This window comes from Microtus pennsylvanicus, chromosome 1, assembly GCF_037038515.1.
Source record: "Microtus pennsylvanicus isolate mMicPen1 chromosome 1, mMicPen1.hap1, whole genome shotgun sequence".
Classification (NCBI taxonomy): domain Eukaryota; kingdom Metazoa; phylum Chordata; class Mammalia; order Rodentia; family Cricetidae; genus Microtus; species Microtus pennsylvanicus.
Window position 1 is genome coordinate 48,672,260 of NC_134579.1, and position 24,283 is coordinate 48,696,542.

The window sequence follows — 24,283 nt, forward strand, 5'->3', positions numbered from 1 at the left end:
GTGTGTGTGTGTGTGTGTGTGTGTGAAAGGGGATCGGCACAGCAACACACATCTCCTACCAGGCACATGGTTAAATACTAAATGTTCAAACACAGTCAAAAACTAGTCTATAGCTAACTTCTAGCTTATGGAAGCTTTTATATTTTAATAAAACTTACAGGAAAAAAACAATGTGTTATTGAAATATTTTAGCAGTAGAAAAGAAACCATGAGATAAATATAAAAATGGAAAAACAGTTCAAAACATATCTAAGTAACAAAAGTAAACATGGTCTCTATAGGGTAAAAATGATCTTTCAAATACTCCACAGAGATAGATTTATATATACCTGACAATCAGCTGTGCACATCACTAGTATTCACGTGAATACTCATGTTCACAGACAACTCCCTATGTACAGTGTACATACACAAAGCTTTATCAACAGTGCAATGCCCTCTAAAAGCCTTAAGCACCAGTCTAAGATTCCTAAAATCTGCCAAGCTCCCAGGATGCCATATAATCCAGATTATGAATACAGACTATATTAAATACGTCATAGATTTCCAGATTGCCTTATGCCCACAAAACCAAACTAAATGCCTAAAATTAGCCACATAATAGGCACAGCATGAGAGGGAGTTCATCATCAGTAGGTATCTGTACTTTAGAAACACAGTTCTTAAGCACTAATTTCTTTTAGGTTATATATTCAAGTCAAGACTTATATAGAATCCTAAATGTGATCACTCTGTTTGGAATCATACAGCATATCAAAAACTTCCTTCTCAAAATAAAATTTTGATCAAAAGAGCAATCAATTCTTATCTTTCATGGAAAGAAATCTTAGGCCTATCTTTCTTGTGGCTCATAGCACTACTCATACTTAAATGAACATCAAGTTAAGTTTGTCACAGTGTATTACTACTAAGGAAGTGACTTCCAATGACTCGAACTAATGCGTCTTACTATTTGTATATTAGATGATTAAATATATTAAAACATATTTTCAATGAGATATTGATGAACTAACCATCTTTCTTAATCTGATATTATTGCCTTATAATACATGTTAGGGTAGATTCTCTAATTTCTACAACAGTGCTAAAGAAAAATAGTATCTAATTATTCAGAATAAAGCTTTCACTACTTGTTATATTTTATGAGTATGCCACAATTCTGTCTTCTATATGAAATATATAGAATGGAATTTTATTATATATAATAAAATTCATGTATACATATACATATATATGTATATATGAATAAAAGATGATTGGGAGTAGGTGGCTGGTGAAGAGCACCTAATTTACATTTTTATTAAAAATAATTTATCTATTCTGATTCATTTCATAACATCTTCACTGTCCTTCCAAGACACTTGTTCTATACAGTCCTTTTTCATTATCAATAGAAAAACATTCTTTGGGCCTTAAAACATTTGCCATTATCACAATTTTCAGAACTCTACTGCAGCATTAAGTTACCATACAAAGATTAACATCTGAAGATTTATATAACATGTCTCAAAAGTTATATGATACTGGAAAGAATATAGTTAATGAGCTATGTGATACAAATGAACAAAATAAACCCAAAAATTCTTATGATATGTTTCCAGTTTTAATTTGAAAAAAAAAACAAAAATGAAAACAAAAAAGTTTGAAACATATACATACATTTAGGAGGACATGGAGAGAAAAGGGATGAATTACCAATAGTCATCGGCAAGTGTTATCAACAACTGGTTCTATAATTCAATTTCTCTAATTAAACCTCAAGCTTCAAAGTTTATTTTAATTGTTTTTTACAGTTACCCGTTTGAACAACACCAACATTAAATACTAGATCAAGATTATCTAGAAAATTCTTTGCGTAGATTCCTAGCTGAAACAGCTCATGTCTAAATCTGGCACACGAATATACTCAAATACTCTCTCTGTACTTATCTGTGTACCATACTTTCATCACTATTCATATACTTAGCAAATAAAGCATTAAAATAAGGCCAATGCTTCATATACCAAAACCATGTTCACAAAACAACTTAAGAACTTTCTTCCAGAGATGAAAAAAATTAATAATTATTGTGTTAGGAGGCATATATTTTATTACTCTTGCATGTATTGTGGACAAAAATATTGACCTGCTAATTATGCTCTTCCAAACATCATATTCACTGAGTTTATGGCCATGGTTTTAGTGCAACAAAATATCTTTGAAAAGCCACTCTACAGAAGTTATGGCAAGGCTCATTAAAATTCAGAGGTAAAGATTCTATTAATATAGAAACTTAGAAAACAATGTTTGAAAATGAAAGATACTCCATCAGAATGAATAATTTTAGTATACTAAAAATATATAAGCATTTCTGAATTAGATTTACTGTCAATTTTGATGGAGCACACCTAGGGGTGATACGCTCTGAGAGGTACCATGTTACATGACATTATACTTGAGATTCTAGTCTTAGGTAAACATTTAATACACAATGCCAAGGTAGTTTCATTTTTTTCTGTTTTTAATTTTTGTACCAAAAACGGCATACATTTAACGTTGACATCTCTTCTTACCTGTGTGCCTCAGCCCAATAAAGTACTCTGCATTAGAATTTAACTCTTGAGACAGTAGTACAGCAGTGAAAAACTGTAAAGCAGCTCAGATACATTGAACCCAGATCTTACATTTTCATTTGTCAGATCAGAATATAAAAAGTAAGCTTGAAATCAACTTGGAAAAGCTTATTCTTCCTCAAGAAAAAGTATGAACAATCTGAAAATGATCAACTAGTATGAATGAAACATTGTACATAGTGAAGTCACATTAGTGGTTGTTAAACATACCACTCCCTCCTGGAAATTACGGAACCATCTACATGGGAAACTAAATCATCTTCATTTTCATCGTAGCGTTCATCACTGACGAACTTCATTCCCAATTTTAGATCTTCGTAATAATCCATCGGTCTTTCAAACCTAGTGAGATTGTCTACATTATTCCACTGTGTTTTCTCAGGCTCCTCTAAGTAGTCTTTACGTATTAGATTGTTCACTGGATTCTTGTTCTCTTTTTTTACACTGTCTGGGTAAGAATCAAGCTCATCTTGTTGAAGAACATCGATTTGCGATTCTTTTTGCATGTCTGATGGTGGAATGTAGTTTTTGGCAAAGTAGTCTCCACGAAACGTCCGTCGTCTCCTATAGCAGAATATTCCAGCCAAAACACTCACAAGCACTATGAAGAGAGCCCCACCCACTACACTAGCAATGATGGTGCCAATAGTGTCATCCTTAATTGTTGCCAAAGTTGACAATGGAAAGGGTAATTTTTTAGGTTCTGTTGCTAGATCCTCGATGTCAGCAGTTGAGGGATGCCACTGAACTGTAGGCTGAAGGGTGGTGGTAGTAGGAGGATCTAATGGAAACAGTAAAGATAGACAAGACACAGAAAGGCAGAGAATGTCAATGAGGCTGATCCAAGAGCAGTGAACAGGCAGCACAGTTAATGAATACATATTCACAGTAACAATAGTTTTTCATTCTTAAGATTAGAAAGTAGTGTCACTTACAAATACTGAAAATCAAAACAAAACAAAAGAACTGACACTTAGTCAGCCGTCAATGAATGAGAAGAATGAAACCGACAGTGTAAGTCCAGGGTATTCAACCCACGTCTGAGTGAATACTGTGCTCTAAGAACGGCTATTGTCTCAATGTAGATGTAGATTATTACTTAAGGCATCTATACATGGCTGGCTTAAGAATGAACAGAAAAATTCAATTAAATTAAGTATTCTTAGCCAGTAGCAAAAGGAAATAAAAAGACAATAAAAATGAAATGTTTTCTTAATATGTATCTTTACTTAGTCTGTAAGATAAGAACTTATCTTTTAAAAGAATGAAAAACCATAGAATCTTGTTAAGTGAGCATACTATATAAGTCGTTGGTTTAATAATTCTCTCAAAAATATTTTAAAATAAAAGTACTATAACTTTTTATTAAATATATATAATAGTAAAGACTATTATTTGGTAATCTTAAAACTCAAAAAGCATATATTTAAAACTGTGTCAATCAAGTGAGCTACAATCAAATGAGACTAACACACAAATTTAATGTAATAATCGCCTCTAATAACCAATGAATAGTATATATGAACATTTGTAAAATGAAGGAATTTCAACTATATTTGCAAAATTCCATGCGATTGTTTTAAGATCGACTGTCAAAATGAAAATAGCTAATATTTTAGAGAGAACATCCTAATAATATTTAAATATTAGATGCAAATGGACTATTTATTGACATATTACAGAGTAGCCGTTAATATTAAGAAGCAACTAAACATAAATAGTAAAAATTAAAGAATGGTTAACTGCCCATTAAGTAGTATCTGTAGGCCAAGTTACATAAAGTTCTACATTTAAAAAAAAAAGATGAGTTTAAAAATGTTGAGTTTTTTCATAGATTAAAAAAAATGACCCAAATGGTAATCTCCTAAAATTAATTTTTATGTGAGTGGGTCTGACAGAGCTTTTTAAAATGATTGTTAGAAAAATACTAAATCTACATGGGGTAAGTTATTCTAACATCACAAGCTAAAGAAATGTACTTACTGAAACAGGTTTCATCACGGAATGCCATATGTATAGAATGTGGTAAAAATTTAGCAAGTACAATATTAAAAAAACAAAAAACAAACAAACAAAAACCCCAACAAACCACCAAATACCATAGAAGTCTTGTTCCTATGGTTTTAAGCTATTGCTGGGTGCTATCAAATGCTACATGTATGTGAATCTAGGTAGACTTTGTAAGAGTCTTCTCTAGCTGAGCAAGTTCATTCTGCAGAAAGCAATTGTAAGATTGATGGATTCTGTTCAGTGGAAAGCAGTAAAGCTTCATGTGGTCCAGCTTCGATGAGTTTAGATACTACAGAAGTAAGTCAAACATCTACACTCCTTTCTGAGACCAGTTATATGTTTAGGGGACTAACGGGTTGGCCAAATCACTGAATAGTACATAACACTGCAAAAAGAAATGTACCAGTACATTGAAATAAAAATATAAACTGCCTACATTAATTATTTAAATATATAATGTTAATATGTATTTATATAATATAATTACTTAAATATATATACATATATATATATTCGTCTGTATACATGGAGATTTCCAAGGCTTATGACAATTCCTGATGCCCTAGATTTCTCAGAGCAACGGATACATCTGTGCAACAACCAAGCAGAAAATATGAAACTAATGGTGTTACAATATATTGCTAAAAATTTGACATTTTTATTTCAACTTGCAAAGTTCTTTAAATGTACACAAATCTGTTTTTTTCTCATATTTAACAAAATAAAGATTTCAAAAAAACTAACAAAAATTTTTAAAACTTATTAGTGGCCTGAGAAAATTTTCAGTTTACTATTCTCAACTAGTGTTAAAGGTAACATAGCCATAATGTTATACACATAATGAGTTAACACTTCACTGTACATTTTAAGCAGTGAACATATGGAATATATATAGCAGACCTATCTTTTTATTTTAATCTAGAATGAATCAGAGTTCATGCATGGAGTCAAAGGTTCTAATAATCATCAACAGCTACTTATCAATAGTGATCAACATCCTTATTGTTTCAATCAGATATTTTTATATTCTTTGTTAAAAGTTGGACATATGAGAAGATGATAAAGATTTGCAGTTGATTCTGAGATTGCTACCAAAAGAAGGGCCTTTGAAGTCTGTTTCACCAACTAATTATAATTAGTTTTGCCAAGTAGTACAACATATAGTACATACAAGAATGTCCTTGTAGCCACAAGGTACAAGTCAGCCTAGTGGTAACAGTGTTAAAAATTACACATATTGTCTTTCATTTCTTTATACTATATATAGGTTGTTTAAATTTTAAAAAAAAAATCTTAAAGTCAGAAATTGTCATTTGTAGATCCTTGAATTTACGCCTGGATCCTAAAATCAGTAATATGACATTCACCTTTATAGAGGAGTAAGAATGCTAAGCATGGGGTGATGATCTGAAACGTCACAATGTGCGGTTCTACTTTCAGAGAAGTAATGAATCAGTTATGTGAAAGTACACACAAACAGCAACCCAGAAAAGTACCATTTCCAGCACTCGGCTAGCCTTACCCTAAGAAGTGCTTGAGAGCCAGGAGAGTGACACTATGCTAGAATACAGTGCAGCAACCTAAGCTGAGTACTGCAATCATGAGCCCATGGCCTTCTGTTCAAAACCTGATGGCCATTAATGTGAGAAAACATAAAGATATTAATAATAACTTCAAATTTTCAGAGTTGGTAACTCTATTTTTCTAAGCAAAACTTTGACTCTTGACATTAGATTACATATTTTTAGAAGTTCACTTAACGCTAAGATGAGATCTTACTACGTCACTTACAGCCTCTTATCCTGGTAAGAACCCAGGAGGCTAATGACAAAGCAGCTCTGTAAAAGCAGCAGCACATCTAGGATGCTAACACAGCACAAGCAACAACGGAGAAGGGAATGCGCCCGCACAGAAATCAGACCACAGACTCCGCAGAGAAAGGTAAAATCTAATTCTTGATTACTTGGTAAACATCAGCACTACTTTGAGGTAACTGAATTGACTTTTTATATTTACCTAAAGTTTTCACCCCAGTTTATAACACTTAATATATTTTAATTTTAAAACAGGATTCGTTATCAGTTCCCTAAACAACAAAAATAAGGTTGTTGTGTTACCAAATCTAATTTTTTTTCACTCATACAACAAAAATGTAATGAAAAGCTATTGTATGTCACAGATTATTGGGCATGGCAGCAATATAGTCATGATAAAAATGGATACAAGCCCATGCCCTCTTAAGAATTAACTTCTAGTGGGATAAAAAATAGATAAGCATATGGATAAAAATATACAGTACACCATACTAACAAGTACGAAAACAAGGATAAGGCAGAGGACAGGAGGTAGTAAAATGGTACGGAGAATCATAGAAAGAGGAGAGATTTTGTTGGGAAACATGACATTTTGGGAAAGCTGCAAAGATACCTGAGGGGAGCTACTCAGGCACAGAAATAGAAAAGGCCAACTCTCAGACAGAAGCATGCCTGTTATGTTCAGTGAAAATGGAGGCCCGTGTGATGAAACCATGAGCAAGGAACATAGATGATGACATGATGTCATAGAGTACACGCGGAGCCATTACTTACTGTGAAGATCTGGTTTTTTACCACAGGTAAGAAAAGTTGAGGCACGGTATTAAGGAGGAGTGATATAATATAAGGCACTCTTTAAAAGGATGACTGGCTGCTTATCTGATTAAGGGCTGAAGGGTGACCGGTCCAAAGAGGGAGATTAACAGCTTTCTAGGTAAAAAGTCCCGGTTGTTCTGGATCCTAACAGTAACAGCAGGAGAGATGTAGAATGGATAACACTACTTAGCTTCTAAGAGAGCTAAGACAGGTCTGTTGAGAGAACGAGTGAGCAAAGGACAAAGAGTGGAAAGAAGATTGTCAAAAGGGCTATTCTCTTGAGTGACCATGACAGAACTCACAAGCACTGAAAGGAGGGACAGACAAGATAAAAAGGTGTGGATTAAGGGACAGACCTTGGTTTTGAACAAGGTAAGTTATAAATGCCTGCTCAATTTCTGTATATATTTAATGATTCTAAAGAAGCAGCTGAAACAAAAGTGGAGAATTCTTAAATAAAAATAAATAAATAAATGAAGTCTAAGTTTAGCTATCACCAATGGACTCAGTATACATATGTAAAAGACCAATTTGAACCTGGTATGTAAAGAAGATAAAATGTAACATTTGGGCTAAGATCAAATGCCCCACAGAAAGCTGTGTAAAAGGAACAAAATGTAAATAAATACTCTCCAGGAAACTAAAATTTAAGTTTTTAATATAATTTAAATTTACACTGACTATGGCTTATCCTTGGGGGAAAAAGCAACTCATATACTTTAATTAACTTCCCACTGAAGTGCTGTTACTAAAGAGCTGTATGTGGATTTACACAGCATTATGTTCCTTGTGAGGATCATACAAAAAGAAAACGGGAGCCTGTTATATGCTAGAAACTAACCCATGTCCTGAGCACAGTTGAACATCGACAGAAGCATGCCACTAGCCTGCAGTGGTGCTGGGGACAAGCACAGGTTCATACTGTACTGAAAACATAAGCACAATGCTTTCTAAAATCCATAACTTATTCATACAGTTGGAGAGACTGAGCCATAACTATCCATTCCATAATACAAACCTTCATCTCAAAGTCCTCCTTTTGATCATCCTCATTTTCCATGTGTTAGATGTGAAGATTGCTATATCCTTCTGATCATTAAGAATTACTCAAATATTTAATGTATTTTTCCTACATTAATACTCCATGGGTAATTTATAGCTATTAATAAAAAATGTGGATTCTGTTCATATTCTGTGAATGCTCAAATTTATACTAAGCAAAATTAACAAAACTTTCATAGTGAAACAAATAGTATATGAAAAACAAATACTTTCAGGGCTGAAAATAATGACCAAAAATACCAAATTTTACATCATTAAAACACAGTAGCATTCTTACTTCACCTCTCATTAACCTAAAATGGCAGTCTCATTTCCAATGGCAAACAATGTTATTTCCGAAGCCAAACTAACAAAGTTAATATTCCATTTTATTTATTAGACAATTACATGCAGAGCAGCAAATAAAGAAAAAAAACAAAAATCAAAAACACTTTATTAATTAAACACCAAAGCATTTAGAAAGGCATGCCACCAGTCAAAGAAATGTGCAGAATTTGTTGTATACACATGTTGACATTTCTTTAAAAAACTGCTACTGTGTATACATATTTAAGATGCTATAACTTTCATGTGTCTTTTGTATTATCTTAAAACTATCAGTGAATCTAAGCTGTTGAGAATAAATGATTGCACAATATTACACTGTAATTATTATGATAGCACTACTTTAACTCATCTTGGAAGGAGGTAGGAGCTTACCTGAAATGTAGATGATCTTTTGATCACTTCTTTGACCAAGGGAATTTGTCACTTTACAGACATAAACACCAGAATAATTGAAATTCAGTGGATGGACAAAATGAAGAGTATTGTCAGAAGTCAATAAACCATCAGGCCACTGTCCATCCAACCTAGAAGTAAGAGGCATGATGTTATTTTAAATAGCTTAAAATAGCAAACACTGACAATTATTTAAATTGTCAAACTTTTAAGATGCCAATAAAACTACCTATGTGTTGGATATTAGTCATGGATGTATATAAATTTGATTCCAACTATTTCATCCTTAACTATCCAAGTCCATTAAGTATACCCACTTCTTTAGAAATTTATTCTATGTATGTTACGCAGGTCAACATAATGAGAAGATTTTCATAGCCTTTATTAAATTTCTTCCACAATTTCACCAATTAAATATATGTTGCACATATATTTGCTGGTAACTGTCATCCACAATATCTCTGAAGTTCCAAACCCCCTTTGCCTGACCCCTGAAGAGTTGTTTTTCCTATTCATGTCTTTTTGTGTCACACTGAGTTGACCAGGGTTATTGGTGTGACCATGGATTTAGAACTATTCCCTGGGACCTAGTGGGCTCATCTGTGGGTACCTAAATGAACACAACACATTTCATCCCTCTCCCCAGAACACAGGATATCCAACAGTTCAAAAAGCAGGGGTTGTGTCCTATGAGTCCCTTCATGAACAACGACTGGCTGGAGACAGGTCAAATCTAGTGCAGCGTCACTAGAGGCTGCCATAGCCTGCACTGATTGTGTCAGGGACAGAAGACAATACTTCGCAGCTCTTTCCCCATCTTCCTGCTTTTTGTTTCCTTCCCACTCTTCAAAATATTGCTCGAGCATTTGATGGGGTGGTATATGTCCCATCCAGGGTTGAGCACTCAACTATCATTTGATCTCAGAACCTTGAGCAGTCATGGAGCTCTGTATTCAACACCACTCATTGCAGAGGAAACTACATCTCTAGATGTCTCCTGGCACAAAAAACAACTCTAAATGGATGAAAGATCTCGGCATAAAACCATTATGTTAGAGCGAAAGGAAGCTGATGTGGTACAAGATGCAGCCATAGGCAAGGCCTTCTTAAACAGAATTTGAGTCTCTTAAAAAACAAAGCCAAGAACTAACAAATCAGACCTCATGAAATAGCTTGTGTACAGCAAAGAAAAGTCCATACAATGAATGAAAAAATCTTTGCCAGCTCCTTATCTACAGAGTTAATGTATACAATACACACACAAGAAAATAAAACATCAAGAAAAGAATCTAATTTAAAAATAGGCTATAGAGGGAGCTAAGTCCTAGTTTGCTTTAACTACCAGTCTGCTAAAGCGCCGAGTCCCATAAGAAAAGACTCACAACTGAAAGATTTCTCAGATCAGACTGGATTTATGGGCATGAATGGGGAGATGTTTTGGCATTTAATTGACTGTTAATTGATATAGGAAAACCCAGCCCACTGTGGGCACTACCATCCTTAGGTAGATGGACCTGGGCTGCACACAAAAGTTAGCTTTCTGCTTCAATTTCTGTCCCAACTTTTCTCAATGATGGACTGTGATCTATAGACGGGAATAAGCCATTTCTTCCCTTAATTTACTTTAGGTCAGTGTTTTACCATAGCAACAGAGATGACACTAACAATATAAACAGATAAATCTCAAAGGAAAAACAAAAGAAATACAAAGGGCTAAAAGACATTTTTAAAAGTTAGATATTGTTAGTGATTAGGGAAATTAAAACTACTTTGAAAGTCTATTTCACTGGAATGGTTATCATCAAGAAATCAAATGAAGGGCTCAGCAGTTAAAAGGATTTGTTGCTCTTGCAGAAGACTTGTGCTTGGTTCCTAGCACCCATATAGTCCCTCACAACTGTCTACTTGTCTATAGATCCAGAAGATTGTAATGCCCTTCACTGGCCTCCATGGGCTCCTATATGAAAATAATATACATATGCAAGCACACACACATAAAAACCAATAAATAAAATGTAAAAGAAATCAACTGACAACAAATATTGTCCAGGATGTCAGAAGAGGAGAGCACTTATTCACTGTAAGTGGAAGTGCAAAGCAATGAAGCCACTATGGAAATCAGTTCTTCAAAGGGCTAGGAGCAGAATTATCATATTACCCAGTTAGAAATATACTCAAAGGACTTATATCCTACTACAAAGATATCTATTCAACAATGTTAAATGATGTTCTATTCACAACAGCTAAGACAAGGAATATCGATAAATGGATAATAAAAATGTAGCAGACAGATACAATATAATTTTATTCAGCTGTGAAGGAAATAAGACTTACAAGTAAATGGAACTAGAAAAAATTATGAATGAGATAACCCAGGACCAGAAACAAAGAACTCCATGTTCTGTCTCATTTATAGACCCTAGTACTAAATCTTTAGATTTGTGTTTAATCTGGAGTATCTGCAGAAGCCAGTCAAAAAGGGCCACTGGGATGGGTGTGCCCAAGGGGTGTAGCAGAACATGAGTGATATGCAAGTAGACAGAAAGAATACTAGAGATGGAAAGTTGAAGGTTAGGGTAGAAGATGTAGGGAGGCAACAGGAAGGGAGTAATTTCAATGACAGGAATGGGTAATCTCAGTGAAGTATATATGAAAAGGCCATAGGGAGCCTCGCTAAATTTAAACGTAGGCCAGAAACAAGAGTGAGAGTTTGAAGGGTGCCATTCTGCAGGGCGTGGACAATGCTGCTCTTAAAAGCCAGGATCATTAAAAGCCACAATCCCAGCACGAGGTAGATGCCTCTTTATAAGCCACTACTTAGCTATGCACTAGAGGCCCCAAACTTCTTGCTAATTCCTGTTGCCTACCAGAATTAGATAAGACTAGATCTACTGCTGCAGATATCACATACCCTAATTATAGGGTACAGAGAAATCAAGTTAAAACTGGAGTAGAAGCTTCCTCTCTATGAGCTAGCTTTCATCAGATCTATGATAGCAAACAGAGGGAAAAAAGAAAAAAGTTAAGTCTCTAACATTGCTGCCAGTAAGGAACAGAAATGCTAGGACAGGGTGGTGAGAGATAGCAAGAGGGTAGAAAAAGACTGAGAAACCTTTTGCTTAATTTCTTCAGCTATTAATTTAATTACACAATACACTGATTAAAATTAATCTTAATGCATTCAAAATACCTTTCTCCTTTTAACAACTGGCTACTGTGCATTTAACTCTGTATTACCTGCTCCATACGGACTTGAAGGGTGGAGGATTTGCATCAGCATTACATTTGAGGTTAACACCTCTTCTTCCCACAAACCAATTTCCATCATATCCTGTAACTGAAACTTCAGGAGCATCTAGAAAATCAATGAATGCAAACATTATAATCCTTTGTTAGGAGTACATACACTATACAATGAAAAAACATTAATGCAAAGGTAAGCTTTAGAAGAATGGAATTTATTTTTCCTTATTTTCAACATAATCACCTGGGAAGACAATATCCAGTAAACAGTAGTTGACTAAGACAATGAATGGATAAATGAGTGGATGGATGGGTGGAATTCAATACCAGATAAAATCACCTATGGCTTTATTTAGCAAGAATGCTGAATGTAAGACTTCATAACTCCTATTATAAAAGAGTAGACTCATAAACAAAACAAACATTATATATTACTTAATTAAATATGGAGACGTGGCATGTAGGTACTGCCTTAGTACCAAGTTCCTTATATAACCATCTGGAAAAGGATGTTTAATCTGAGAGGAGTAAATTCATATTACAATTAAGTAATATTCATTGTAAATATAGAGGTGTGGCACATACTTTTTGAGACTATATACAAGTACAATAAATATCTAGAGCTTCAATGGCAACAAAACAAACTATTCACTACAGCCAAAAGGGTCTTTAGTATATGTACAGCATAATCAATTTTAATTGTAATGAGTAGTGTAATCTAAACCCCTAAGCATGGCATTTCACCAAAAAGTAAAAACAACAGAACTTCAAAACCCCAGCATAGATGACTTCAATCTGCATGTATGAAAATGATAGCAGACCTAAACACTTGCTGTTGTTATCTCCAATCTGCCTAATGTTAAGTCACTCTTGAAAGAAAGCAACAACCAATTTTAATCAAAAATTTAAAATTTCAAACAAATCACAATGCATCAAAACCAGAAACTAATGAAAAGTGAAATGTGGGTACGCATGAAAATATGAGAACTCCTCAGTACAAAGGAGGCAGCTAGGACTCTGGTATATAGTTTCTTACTATTCCAAATCATAGCTTTAAAATATTTTAACTACATAATAATTATAATATCAGTAAGATCAGCTTAGAACAATACTGAAGAAAGATTTTCAAACTAGCTAAAATGTACCTATAAAGTAAAAGATAATCCTTTGTTTTGTTTTTCAAGACCGGGTTTCTCTGTGTAGCCCTGGCTGTCCTGGAACTTGCTCTGTACATTGGGCTGACCTGGAACTCAGAGACCCCCTCCTGCCTCTGTTTACCCAGTTCTGGGATTAAAGGTATGCACCATTACTACCCAAGTAAAGGATTCTTACTGAAAACAGTAGGACCCAGGGGCAGGGTCAGCAGCCCAGTTATACACAATGTAGTTGTTGGTCTTTTAAGTAGTACACATCTGAGGTACAAGTTTCCATAGCTTCCTTAAGGTTAGCCTCCTTTAAAGCCTCAACTTTTAGTTGAGCATCACTGCATACTCAGTACTCAAACCAAAGGCGATTTGACGAAGAACTCTTGACTACAGGAGAAAATGCGGTGTGTAGCTTAAACTGAATGTAGACACTGGTGTAAACACCGGATGTCTAGTAAGCAGACCCTGGCGCGTACTTACATTGGATGTCTAGAATGAAAGAGTATCGGACATCCTTTTCTAAGGCTGGATGTTTGACAACACAAGTAATTCGCCTTCCTCTAGCAAATCTCGTGGGAAAGAGCTTGTACTGGCTGACAATCGTGGCTGTTTCATTGGGAAAGGAAGTTGTAGTAGATTCCATTTCACCAAGATCACCTTCCCAGTCAATACGTGCAACTGGTTTTCCAGTGGCTGCTATACAAATGGCTGCTACTGTTTCATTTCCTCCATCAATTAAAGAGTCTGGCCCTTTTATCAGGCTCACCGTAGGTTCAACTGTTAAAATGAAAAAAAATATGTACTTCAATTAATAAAGTATTTACAATTTGTTCTATCCACATCTAAAAATAATTATAGTCTTAGGGACAAATACAAATAAAATCATACAAGTATATTTTAAGTAATGCCAACATCAACTGGATACCTGGAATAAGAGGTTAAGTTTTATATTATCATCACAAAGATGGCTGTCCTGATAAAGTTTCACCTTTTGAGATGAGTGAAATATAATCAAATTAAAAGATTTCTATGACCTTGATCATAATTTTCTTTATATTAAAGTCATTACTTCTGAAATAAAAATAGCTTTATCATAGAACTTATTTACACAATAAGTCATTTATTTATACCAGAATTTATTACGGGTAGATGACACTAGGGTTTTTCTCTATTTTTATAACTCATTCATATACATATCTTGGTGTATTTATAAACAACTTCCTCTGATTTGTCCCCAAACTAAAACTGCTTGTATCCTGGTTATTTTCAATTTTACCCAAACTTACATGAGGTGCCAATTAACTTGCAATCTTCAAGATATGTATCCATATATTCACCAGCTAATGTTATTAAACTATTCAGTATTCCAACCTCACATATGTCACGATGCATCATTAAGATTTACATTTTTCAAGTTATGAATGATGGTGGAGGGTATCACATATGCTGTAGGGTCATTTTCAATTTCCTTTTCTGCCAAATGTATTTTGAGGTGAGGTGGGTTTTTTTTCCTTTTAACTGGTATGTAAAGGCTGGACATAAATCTTGGAAAATAGTTTCTTCTAAGTTAGATGTAGCACAGATTATTTTCTATCAGTCTCAAGCTTATCTTTCTTTTTTCTGCTTCGTGTCTTGTTTCGTTTGATATTGAAGTAATAAAAATGTTATAGCAGTTCAGTTTTTAAGAACAGGATTTCATTCTGTAGCCCCAGTTAACCTGGACTATATGGCAATAACCTGCCTGAGCCTCTCAAGAGCTGGAATTACTGGTGTGAGTCACCACGGCCAGCTGAAAATCACATCTGTTATTACAGTTCCACCTATTATGAAAAGAGCCAAAACTGTGTGGCATTACAGGCAGGTACACACAGGCTTTGCTTACATTAAGAGAGCCTAGAAACACAACATTAAGACAGAATTTGAGAATGTATATCTGAATGTTTTTAATTTAAATCATATTTATAGAAATCTTTATTTTATATGATTGAAAACATTCTCAATAGGATATCATAGTCTCAAACTCAACTCAAGCACACCTACCTAACACAGTCACAGTTGTAGAGGACTGGGCATTTCCAAGTGGGAACGTAACAGCTTTGCATATGTATTTTCCAGAGTCTGAGAAGCCTATGTTATGCAGAGTAATTGTTGCATCATTAAGTGAGTAGTTTTTAAACAAGACTCTTCCCTGATAATCTCCTTGAACAGAGAATCCATATTGAGGATGATGAACTGCAATAGTCTGTGTACTTTTGCCATGTATCTTCTCCCATGAAATCTGTGTTATAGTTTCATTCACTTCAATTAGACATTTCAACGAAACATTCTTTCCCCACACTGCTGTGACATGTGGCTCCACGATAATTGATCCAGCTAAGGCACCTATAAAGAAAACAAAAACATATATATATAATACAGTTTTGATAATGGAAAACGTATGCTAACATACAGTCACTCTCCCTCTTTCTTTACACACATACACATATCCAGCCACCCATCCCACGCGCGCACACACACACACACACACACACACACACACACACCTGATAAGAGCCTGAAAAGAGCTGGGATCCGGGCCAGCTGGAAGTCAGATACAAATGACCATCAAACCATTCAACAGTGAGCTCAGCAGAAAGGGAACTACACTGGAGGCAGATTCTCCCATATCAAGACTTCACATGAGATTTCAGACATAGCTGCCACCTTGACTGCAACTTTGTGAGAGTCTAAAGAAGGGTGCAGCTGAACCATGTCTAGATGCCCCTCCCCACTGAGCCAAAGAAGAGTAGATGTTATTTCATAGTTAACAATTTTTAGGTATTTTTAATGTAACAATAAATTCCTATGGAATGCTAAAATTCTCTATAAGAAAAACAATCTTTTGAGATAGACCAACTTCAAGAAAACACTGAAGAAATATTTACTATGAATACAAAATTGTCTTTTTTTCAGCAGAGTGAAAAACATTTCACAAGCAAGTTTAAAATGAAATGACACCAAACTTCTCCTAAATGCCAGAGAATCACGACTGTCCTGAAGGAGACCAATACTGATCACTGTATTGAAGACATTGCTCAGTAAATGCTTTAAAACATAAACAAACTGCCCTCAGAGAGCTCACCACACGTCACCTGACAAGGAAACAACAAAAACTATGAAGCCAAAGTAAGTCCTCAAAACATAAATTGCAAAAACATCTTTAAAATAATGTCATTTCTAACATTTTAAATGAATATACAAGTGCAGAAGGAATGAAAATAATTTTTAAATGCATTAAATTTTATTCAAACACTATTTTCTTTCTGTTTTGTTTTGACAAGGCCCGCTACATAGAAAAGCTGGCCTTTCGCCTGATGACTCATAGCCCACAGCTTTCTTCAATCAGGACTAGACAATGGTCTTAAACAATATTCTCTCTTTTCGGGGGGGGAAATATTGCAAAAAAGTCAATAAAATGGAAAAAGGACCTTCTAACAGATTACTATAGGAAGGGACTAATATTTATTATTTATAGGAGGAAACCGATCATTTATAACACTATCTTTAGCAACCACGAAAGAAAATGTTTTGGCGTTCTTTAAACCATTGCTCGTTATCAAGAACCCCTCAATTCATTATCACTCATTATTGACTCGAAATGTCGAAAATAACTAGCTCAAGATGTACAGTATTCTAAGGTATTTTAGTATGAAGTAGGGTAAAGTCAGGCACTAAGCCAGAAATTATGCAAACTCATGAAAAAGTATCATGAATATTGACTTGACTGGAAGACAGGAACAGGACTATCAAATGGGAAAGGAAGGGAACAAGTGGGTAAGGGAGGGACAGCTAAAACTAAGGGCCATTTGAGAAGTCATATGGAAGTCTAATATAGTAGAATCCTAAAATATATACATAATTGAAGGTCATCTAAATGGAATTGCTAACGGGGAGACAGAACCAACTGGATATCTCTCTCATTACCAAACGAAGCCTCCAGTTCTGGGAATGGGGTTACATCTAATCAGTTGTTGGCCAAACAACCCAAGCCACTCTTAGGGCTACTGGTTCCTATCCACAAACTGACAGTAAGGCTCCACAACTCTTCAAGAAAAAAGGAGAGCTGGCCCTTAATTTAGAGCCTTCACTCCTATGGACTAATGTTCACGGCACCAGAAGGGACCCTGTGTGCACAAAGGCAAAAAGGTAAACACCAACCCAATTACAAATCCTTCGATCTACAATGATGTTCCATCTGCAAGATTCTCAAATGTAATAGCGGAGCTAACCAACCAATAATATCTGATTGGACTTAAGGCCCACTCCATGAAATGGAACCCTTTCTTTCCCATCCTTTGGGTAGCCAAGCCAGGGACTAGGGGAATATCAAATACCACTGCTTTTCCAAGGAACATAGCAATAAAATGGTAGAACAAAATGTTCTACTATACTCATAGATCAGGGTTTTGCTCAGTCATCAGAAAGAGAGCCATCATCAGAAAAACCTCCTCCTGCAGGAAATGGAACACATACAGAGAGTCACACCTGGACAATAGAGAATACAGAGTAAGACACCTTGAATTAATCCTAAATGGATCTCCATCAATTCCTCCCCCTCCCCCCGGACTCAAGCAACCCTAAGAAAGAAGATGGAAAGATTCTGAGAGCCAGAGGAACATGAAGGACTCCAAGGTATCAAGCCCTCTAAATATGTATGTACATATGAACTCATAGAGACGGTGGCGGCATGCAAAGGGCCTTTATAAGTTTGGGTCTGATGGGGTCCCAACACTGAGAAGTGAATATAAACACTCATTCCTAATCCAGAAGCTAATTCCAATTGATAACCACTCACAAATGAAAAATATATATAGTTTTCTTCATTAGAGTCTCTCACTGAGGAAACAAACACTCTTAAGGCCAATCCCCATGCCCCATAGCACATGGCCAACACAGAACTAACTCAATGGCACCTTTGAAGGTTGTCTCATAATGTTTTGCCACTTATTTTTTCAATTGTTTTTGTTTTTTAACTTTTCTTTACAGGTCCTTTCCATACATATTACAGTTTTCAGTTTTGTATTTTTATGGAATACCTGTATGTGTACATGTGTCTCAGTGTCTACTGTGTTTCTTGAGCTTTTTGTTTGGCTCTTTTTCTTTGGAGTTTGTTTACTTTGTCCCATTCTGGTATGTTTTTAACCTAATTTCATTTTATTATTATTTGTTTTAAGATGATTGCTTGTATCTTAATTCTTAATGAGGGAAAGAAAGGGTAAGGATTTGAGTGGGTAGGTGGGTAGGTGGGGAGGAGCTAGGAGGAGCTGGGGAAGGTAAAATCATAATCAGAACTAAAATTTTTCAATAAAGGTTTTTTTTACAATAAATGCACATATCATGATACATTAAGCTCTATATTTTACACATAAAATATATGATATCCAGTTGAATTTTTCAAGAATATACTTTTTGACTAATAATAATGAAAGCTGACATAATTTTCTCATTTGATACCAAAAAAAGGAAATTTAGTAACAATGAACACTTATTGCCTGTCTTTTGTCAAAGAAAAAGCTAACTTCTAAGAAAACAAGACCTCTCAATAATAAAGTTCGCAAAACAGTCACCATCATCATTCGGGCTTGAGCACAGTATGGTGCATACACAAGTGTCTCCAAGCTGTGTAGAACCCTGCATAGCTAATTTAGCTTTTACTTATACAGACGGGGGAGGGGGGATTATGGCAAGCAGAAGAAGCATCCAAGGCCGCCACCACCTTGATCCTAGGCACACATGCTTAAGGTTCTAAAAGCTCTCCTGATTTAAAAAAAAAGAATTATAGACACACAATAAGAAGATATTCAGATATAAAAGAACTCTAAATTGGTCATACTGTATTTGATAAATGTACAGAGGCTTGGGAAAGAGAAAAGAAAGAGTACAGTCAAAGATTAATGGTTTTGTCAGGAGCCATTTTCCCCAAAAAATATTGCAGGGACCATTGTCCTCGGGAGTTTGCAGAGAGCCCCACACCCAACTATCTTGAGAACTAGGTGTGTCAACTCGTGACTTCCTGACCGAGGAATCATGACCTGACCGATGGTAACCTCCTGGCCGACGACCTCGTGACCGGCTCGAACCATTGCTGCAAGATTCCTTCCTGCCCATGCCCCTGCCCCCCATCCCAACCCAAATTCCTCATCCAGGGGCTATATAAGCTGCAACCATGACACTAATAAACAAAGGCTCTGACACACCTTGCTTGGCCTTCTTCCTCTCTCCCGCCCATGTCTTTTCAGATAGCGCCTCTCCGGGACCCTGGAATAACTGACCTGCCAGGCAGGTTACAACCCCTAGACTAACTGACCCACCAGGGTGGTCTACATGGTTTTAAAATCCTTAAAAAGGAATAGAATTTTATATGTATTAAGCCAGATAAAGATGGAAAATATACAGAGTCAGAATTAATATATATTATTGTATATTCTTAGAATTTTTTGACTGTTAATAAGTTAACTGCTTTGGTTATGGGAGGGCTACTGAGTTAAACCAACATATATATTTTAAAGGTATCTTGACTTCAAAATTTAAGTCTAAGGACATTTTGTTTCCACTAAAGATGAAAACCTGTGAATTCCTTCCAGGCTAGTATGGTTTGATTGAAAAAGAGACCCTGAAACACCTCTGTGAACCCTAAAGATACTTTATCCACAGACAGTAGGAGGAAGTTTGGAGAAAATAACATCTATATTCCCAAGAGTTGGGGGTGGGTGGGTATGGAGGGCCTTTGGTTATTTGGCAGATTAGGGGTGTTTGTTATATTTAGGGAAATATAAAAATAAGATAAAAAGAAAACCATTAATCTCAGATATTTTACAGTGACATGGACTTTTGGCACAATGATACAATTTAAAGTAATTTTGGTATACTGTATATATGTTTCTATTCTTGTTTATAAGATTTTTGTATATTGACACAAATTTAAGGTCAATTTTATTATACTACATGTATATTTCTACTCTTGTTTAAAGTATTATGCTTATGCAGTCCATTTAAAAATATACTAGTCATCTATAATAGTCAACCTTATAGACATGTTAGTTAGGTTTTCTAGATTTGCAGAGGTATATTTGAAATGGAAAGGTAAACTTCAAAACCTTCAAAGACCTACAGAATATGTCATTTAAGATATTTTAATAATTTAAATTTTTTTCAGTGTGAGACACTTGCTCCTGACAGTCCCTATTATTTCAAAGAGGATGATGAGCATTGAAGAAATTTGTTAGAGATTGCCTTCTGTGTGGCAAGGCTAGTCATTTGGGCAAGAGACTGCTCTTGCCTGGACAGCTTGACTATATGCTATATAAACTGGACATGCAGGACCCAGGGGAAAGTGACTGCTGAACTTGAAGATGGGACAGTCCTTCAGGATTCCTGCTTCATAGGAGATTCTTCCAGACATTCTATAGGACAGAGGAAAATAACTGACAAACTGTCAACATAGGCAAGACAGTTATAAATTTCCTGCCTCACTGTTGTAGGAGGCCTCTTGTTCATTCCCAGCCACTTAAGACCCAGAATAATCACAGAGAAACTATATTATTTAAATCACTACTTGGCACATCACTTAAGCTTATTTCTGGCTAATTATTATATCTTAAATTAACCTATCTGCATTAATCTGTACATCATCATGAGTTCATGGCCTCCTGGCAAAATTTCAGTAGGCATTTGTCTCTGGTGGGGCTACATGGTTCCCCTGACTCCACCTTCTTTCTCCCAGCATTCAGTTTAGTTTTCCCCACCTAGCTTTGTTCTGCCCTGCTATAGACCCAAAGCAGTTTCTTAATTAATCAACGGTAATCACAGCATACAGAGGGGAATCCTATATCACCTCATTGCAAAGTCTGCCAGACACTCTAGGCCTACAGGCTGAAAATGGATACCCCAACATTACAGAAAAACTTTGGGTGACTATCTAGACAGCAAGATAGCTCTGTCATTTCTAGAGGTTTAAAAGTTGCTTATAATACATGTCCAGTTTACTTAGGTAGTATTATATCCTTCTGTTGTCTTTGAAGAGCTGAAGACAAGATAGTTATAATTATAGGTTTCCTAGTTATGATAAAAGATAAATTAGATAGATATGAAACTTTAGGTTAATAATAAGATAGAGTATTTCCTTTAATTTTGTCAAATATAAACTAGGTATTCTACCTGTAATTCTTGCTTAATAACTGTTTTATTAAATGCAATATGTTAAAGTTAAAACTTTCTTTTAAATTAGATAAAAGAGGGAAGATGATATAGGATGTCCTTCTGTATGCTGTGAATATGTCTTTCTCACTGGTTGATGAATAAAGCTGCTTTAGCCAGTAACCAGGTAGAATAGAGCCAGGCAGAAAATCAACAAAAATATATGGAGAAAAAGAAGGCAAAATCAGGGAGACAACATGTAGGTGCCAAAGGAGTAACATGCCAGGGCATCACAGGTAAAACACAGCAATGTAGTGATGCAGACTAGTAGAAACGGGTTAATTTACAAGTGAGAGCTAGTCAGTAATATGCCTAGGATATTGGCCAAACAATTAAAATTAAGCTTAAGTCTTTGAGTGGTTATCTTATAAGTGGCTATGGGGACCAGCGGTGAGAGAAATCAGTCCAGTGGGTCTGGGTGAGATGGAGAAAAGTCTCCATTTACACAATAGTACTTAAAATAAAAACTCTCTGACAACAAAGATTAAAAAAGATCAAGAAAAAGTCTCATAGACTGATACACATGGTCAGAAAACGTAATCTCCAAGTACATGTAATGTTAAACTTCTACTTGTGTCTGTTCTATTAGTGGCTCGCTACCCCATATGGAGTCACAGGACAGACTAAATGCGGGAGAAAAAAATCATCTATCTTGATGAAATGGATAGCAGTACACATATAAAGATTAATTTTGGTGTTTCTTTGCTTAAAGTCTTAAACCTCTGAGCAGGCTCTGCACTACCCATCAAACAGTACCCTCTGGCTTTCCTTAAGGCTCTGTGAGGTTAAAAATTATAGTACTTTTGTTTGGGAATAGGGTTTTTGCTTCCTTCTAAGTAAGACTACTTTTAGACGTTTCCATTACTGGATTAAACCCACAGGTTATAAACTTCTGAATAAGATTTTCTCATTTGGAACCTAGAAACTGTAGAGGAACAGATTTTCTGTTCTAGTTCTTAAGCCAAACTCCTCTTTCCCCAGGAAAGAAGCACCCATTGCCACACAGTAAACCCACTCTCTGTCCCTGTTTTCTCACATGAAGCTAGATTTAACTAAAGAACAGAGGAGTCCTTGAAACACACAAAGGTTTATTAAGAAATACCTTAATTCTTAAAATTTATCATTATCTGTAAGTTTAGAATCTGAGTCTAAGGAACAGCAAACAATTTTCCTACCAAGAACGTAGGAGCAGATAATGAGAGAGCACAAGCAAGGAAAAAGCCTGGGATAAAACCAGACTCGCTGAACATAGAGGACAATGAAGACTACTGTGAACTCAAGAACAATGGCACTGGGTTTTTGATCCTACTGCAGTAGTACTGGCTTTGCGGGAGCCTAGGCAGTTTGGATGCTCACCTTACTAGACCTGGATGGAGGTGGGTGGTCCTTGGACTTCTCACAGGGCAGGGAACCCTGATTGCGCTTTGGGCTGATGAGGGAGGGGGACTTGACCTGGGGAGGGGGAGGGAAATGTGAGGCAGTGGTGGGGAGGAGGCAGAAATCATAGATAGATAGATAGATAGATAGATAGATAGATAGATAGATAGATAGATAGATAGATAGAAAAAAAAGAACGCTGGCTTGGTCATAGGTGTTTCTGGCAGGAAAACCATGCTAAAATACACGATTTCTGCTCTATAACTCTTCGTGATTTACAAGCTAAGCTGTGTACCATTAGCTAATTAATTAAGTTGAATGTACTATTATTTCAGACAGGAGAGTACCTGTTGACCCATGAAAGCACTACAACCACAAAAAAGTAACTTTTGTATATTTTTGTATGTTTGCAAAGTCAGTCAGTATTTCATGTCCAGATACAAGGCATCTGGAAACTTGCAGCTGAAGAGAAATTGAAATACCACATACCATAACTAGACTGGATTAGTTCTTCAAAAGCAAGCATCTGTGCATATGCACTGAGGATTATATTGCAGGGCCAGGGAAATATGAAGAAAGAAGTAGTGGTTCCTCACCAGCCTGCAGAAGTACAGAACTTCTCACAAATTTGGTCATATATTCTTTAATATTATCTGATATCACATCTCAATTTTTACCTCTCATCTATAACCAACTTACACATTTTAAGTCCCACTTTCTTTCAAATGTCAACATTTATAATGTAAGTATATGAAAATATTCATTAAATAAAAAGTTTATGGGGGGCTGGAGAGATGGCTCAGCAGTTAAGAGCATTGCCTGCTCTTCCAAAGTCCTGAGTTCAATTCCCAGCAACCACATGGTGGCTCACAACCATCTGTCTCAAAAAAAAACAAAAAAACAAAAAAAAACCAACCATCTGTAATGAGGTCTGGTGCCCTCTTCTGGCCTTCAGGCATACACACAGAAAGAATATTGTATACATAATAAATAAATATTTAAAAAGTTTATGTTCAAATTAAATAACTCTAAGGATCATTAAAGAAAAAAGTCTACCAAGAATGTCAAGAATTTAGAGTAATTTTAAGAGGTTTACTGAAAGAGGTTTGTGTATCTCATCAACTCCAGTAGGCTCCAAGAAACACATTCTGAATGAATAATCCAAATTATTTTAAAATGATATCATATCAATGTCAAACTTCTAATAAAAAAAAGGCTTCTCACAGAGATTCCCCCAATTACTTAAAC

The 24,283-nt window shown here is 35.6% G+C and overlaps 1 protein-coding gene across 2 annotated transcripts in view; it reads right to left on the reverse strand.

The window, feature by feature from the left end:
* The window catches only part of Nectin3 (nectin cell adhesion molecule 3), a 105,878-nt gene that overhangs the window by 52,535 nt on the left and 29,060 nt on the right, over positions 1-24,283 (reverse strand). The window contains exons 2-6 of one of the 2 annotated variants that reach the window (XM_075963988.1): positions 15,464-15,805; positions 13,904-14,200; positions 12,273-12,390; positions 9,015-9,166; positions 1,582-3,394 (exon numbers count right to left, since the gene is read on the reverse strand). In XM_075963988.1, coding sequence (XP_075820103.1) covers positions 2,814-3,394; positions 9,015-9,166; positions 12,273-12,390; positions 13,904-14,200; positions 15,464-15,805 — 1,490 coding nt within the window. In that variant the 3' untranslated portion in view covers positions 1,582-2,813. Of the gene's footprint in view, positions 1-1,581; positions 3,395-9,014; positions 9,167-12,272; positions 12,391-13,903; positions 14,201-15,463; positions 15,806-24,283 lie in introns of those variants that run through there. The other variant, XM_075963989.1, reaches the window with a different exon arrangement.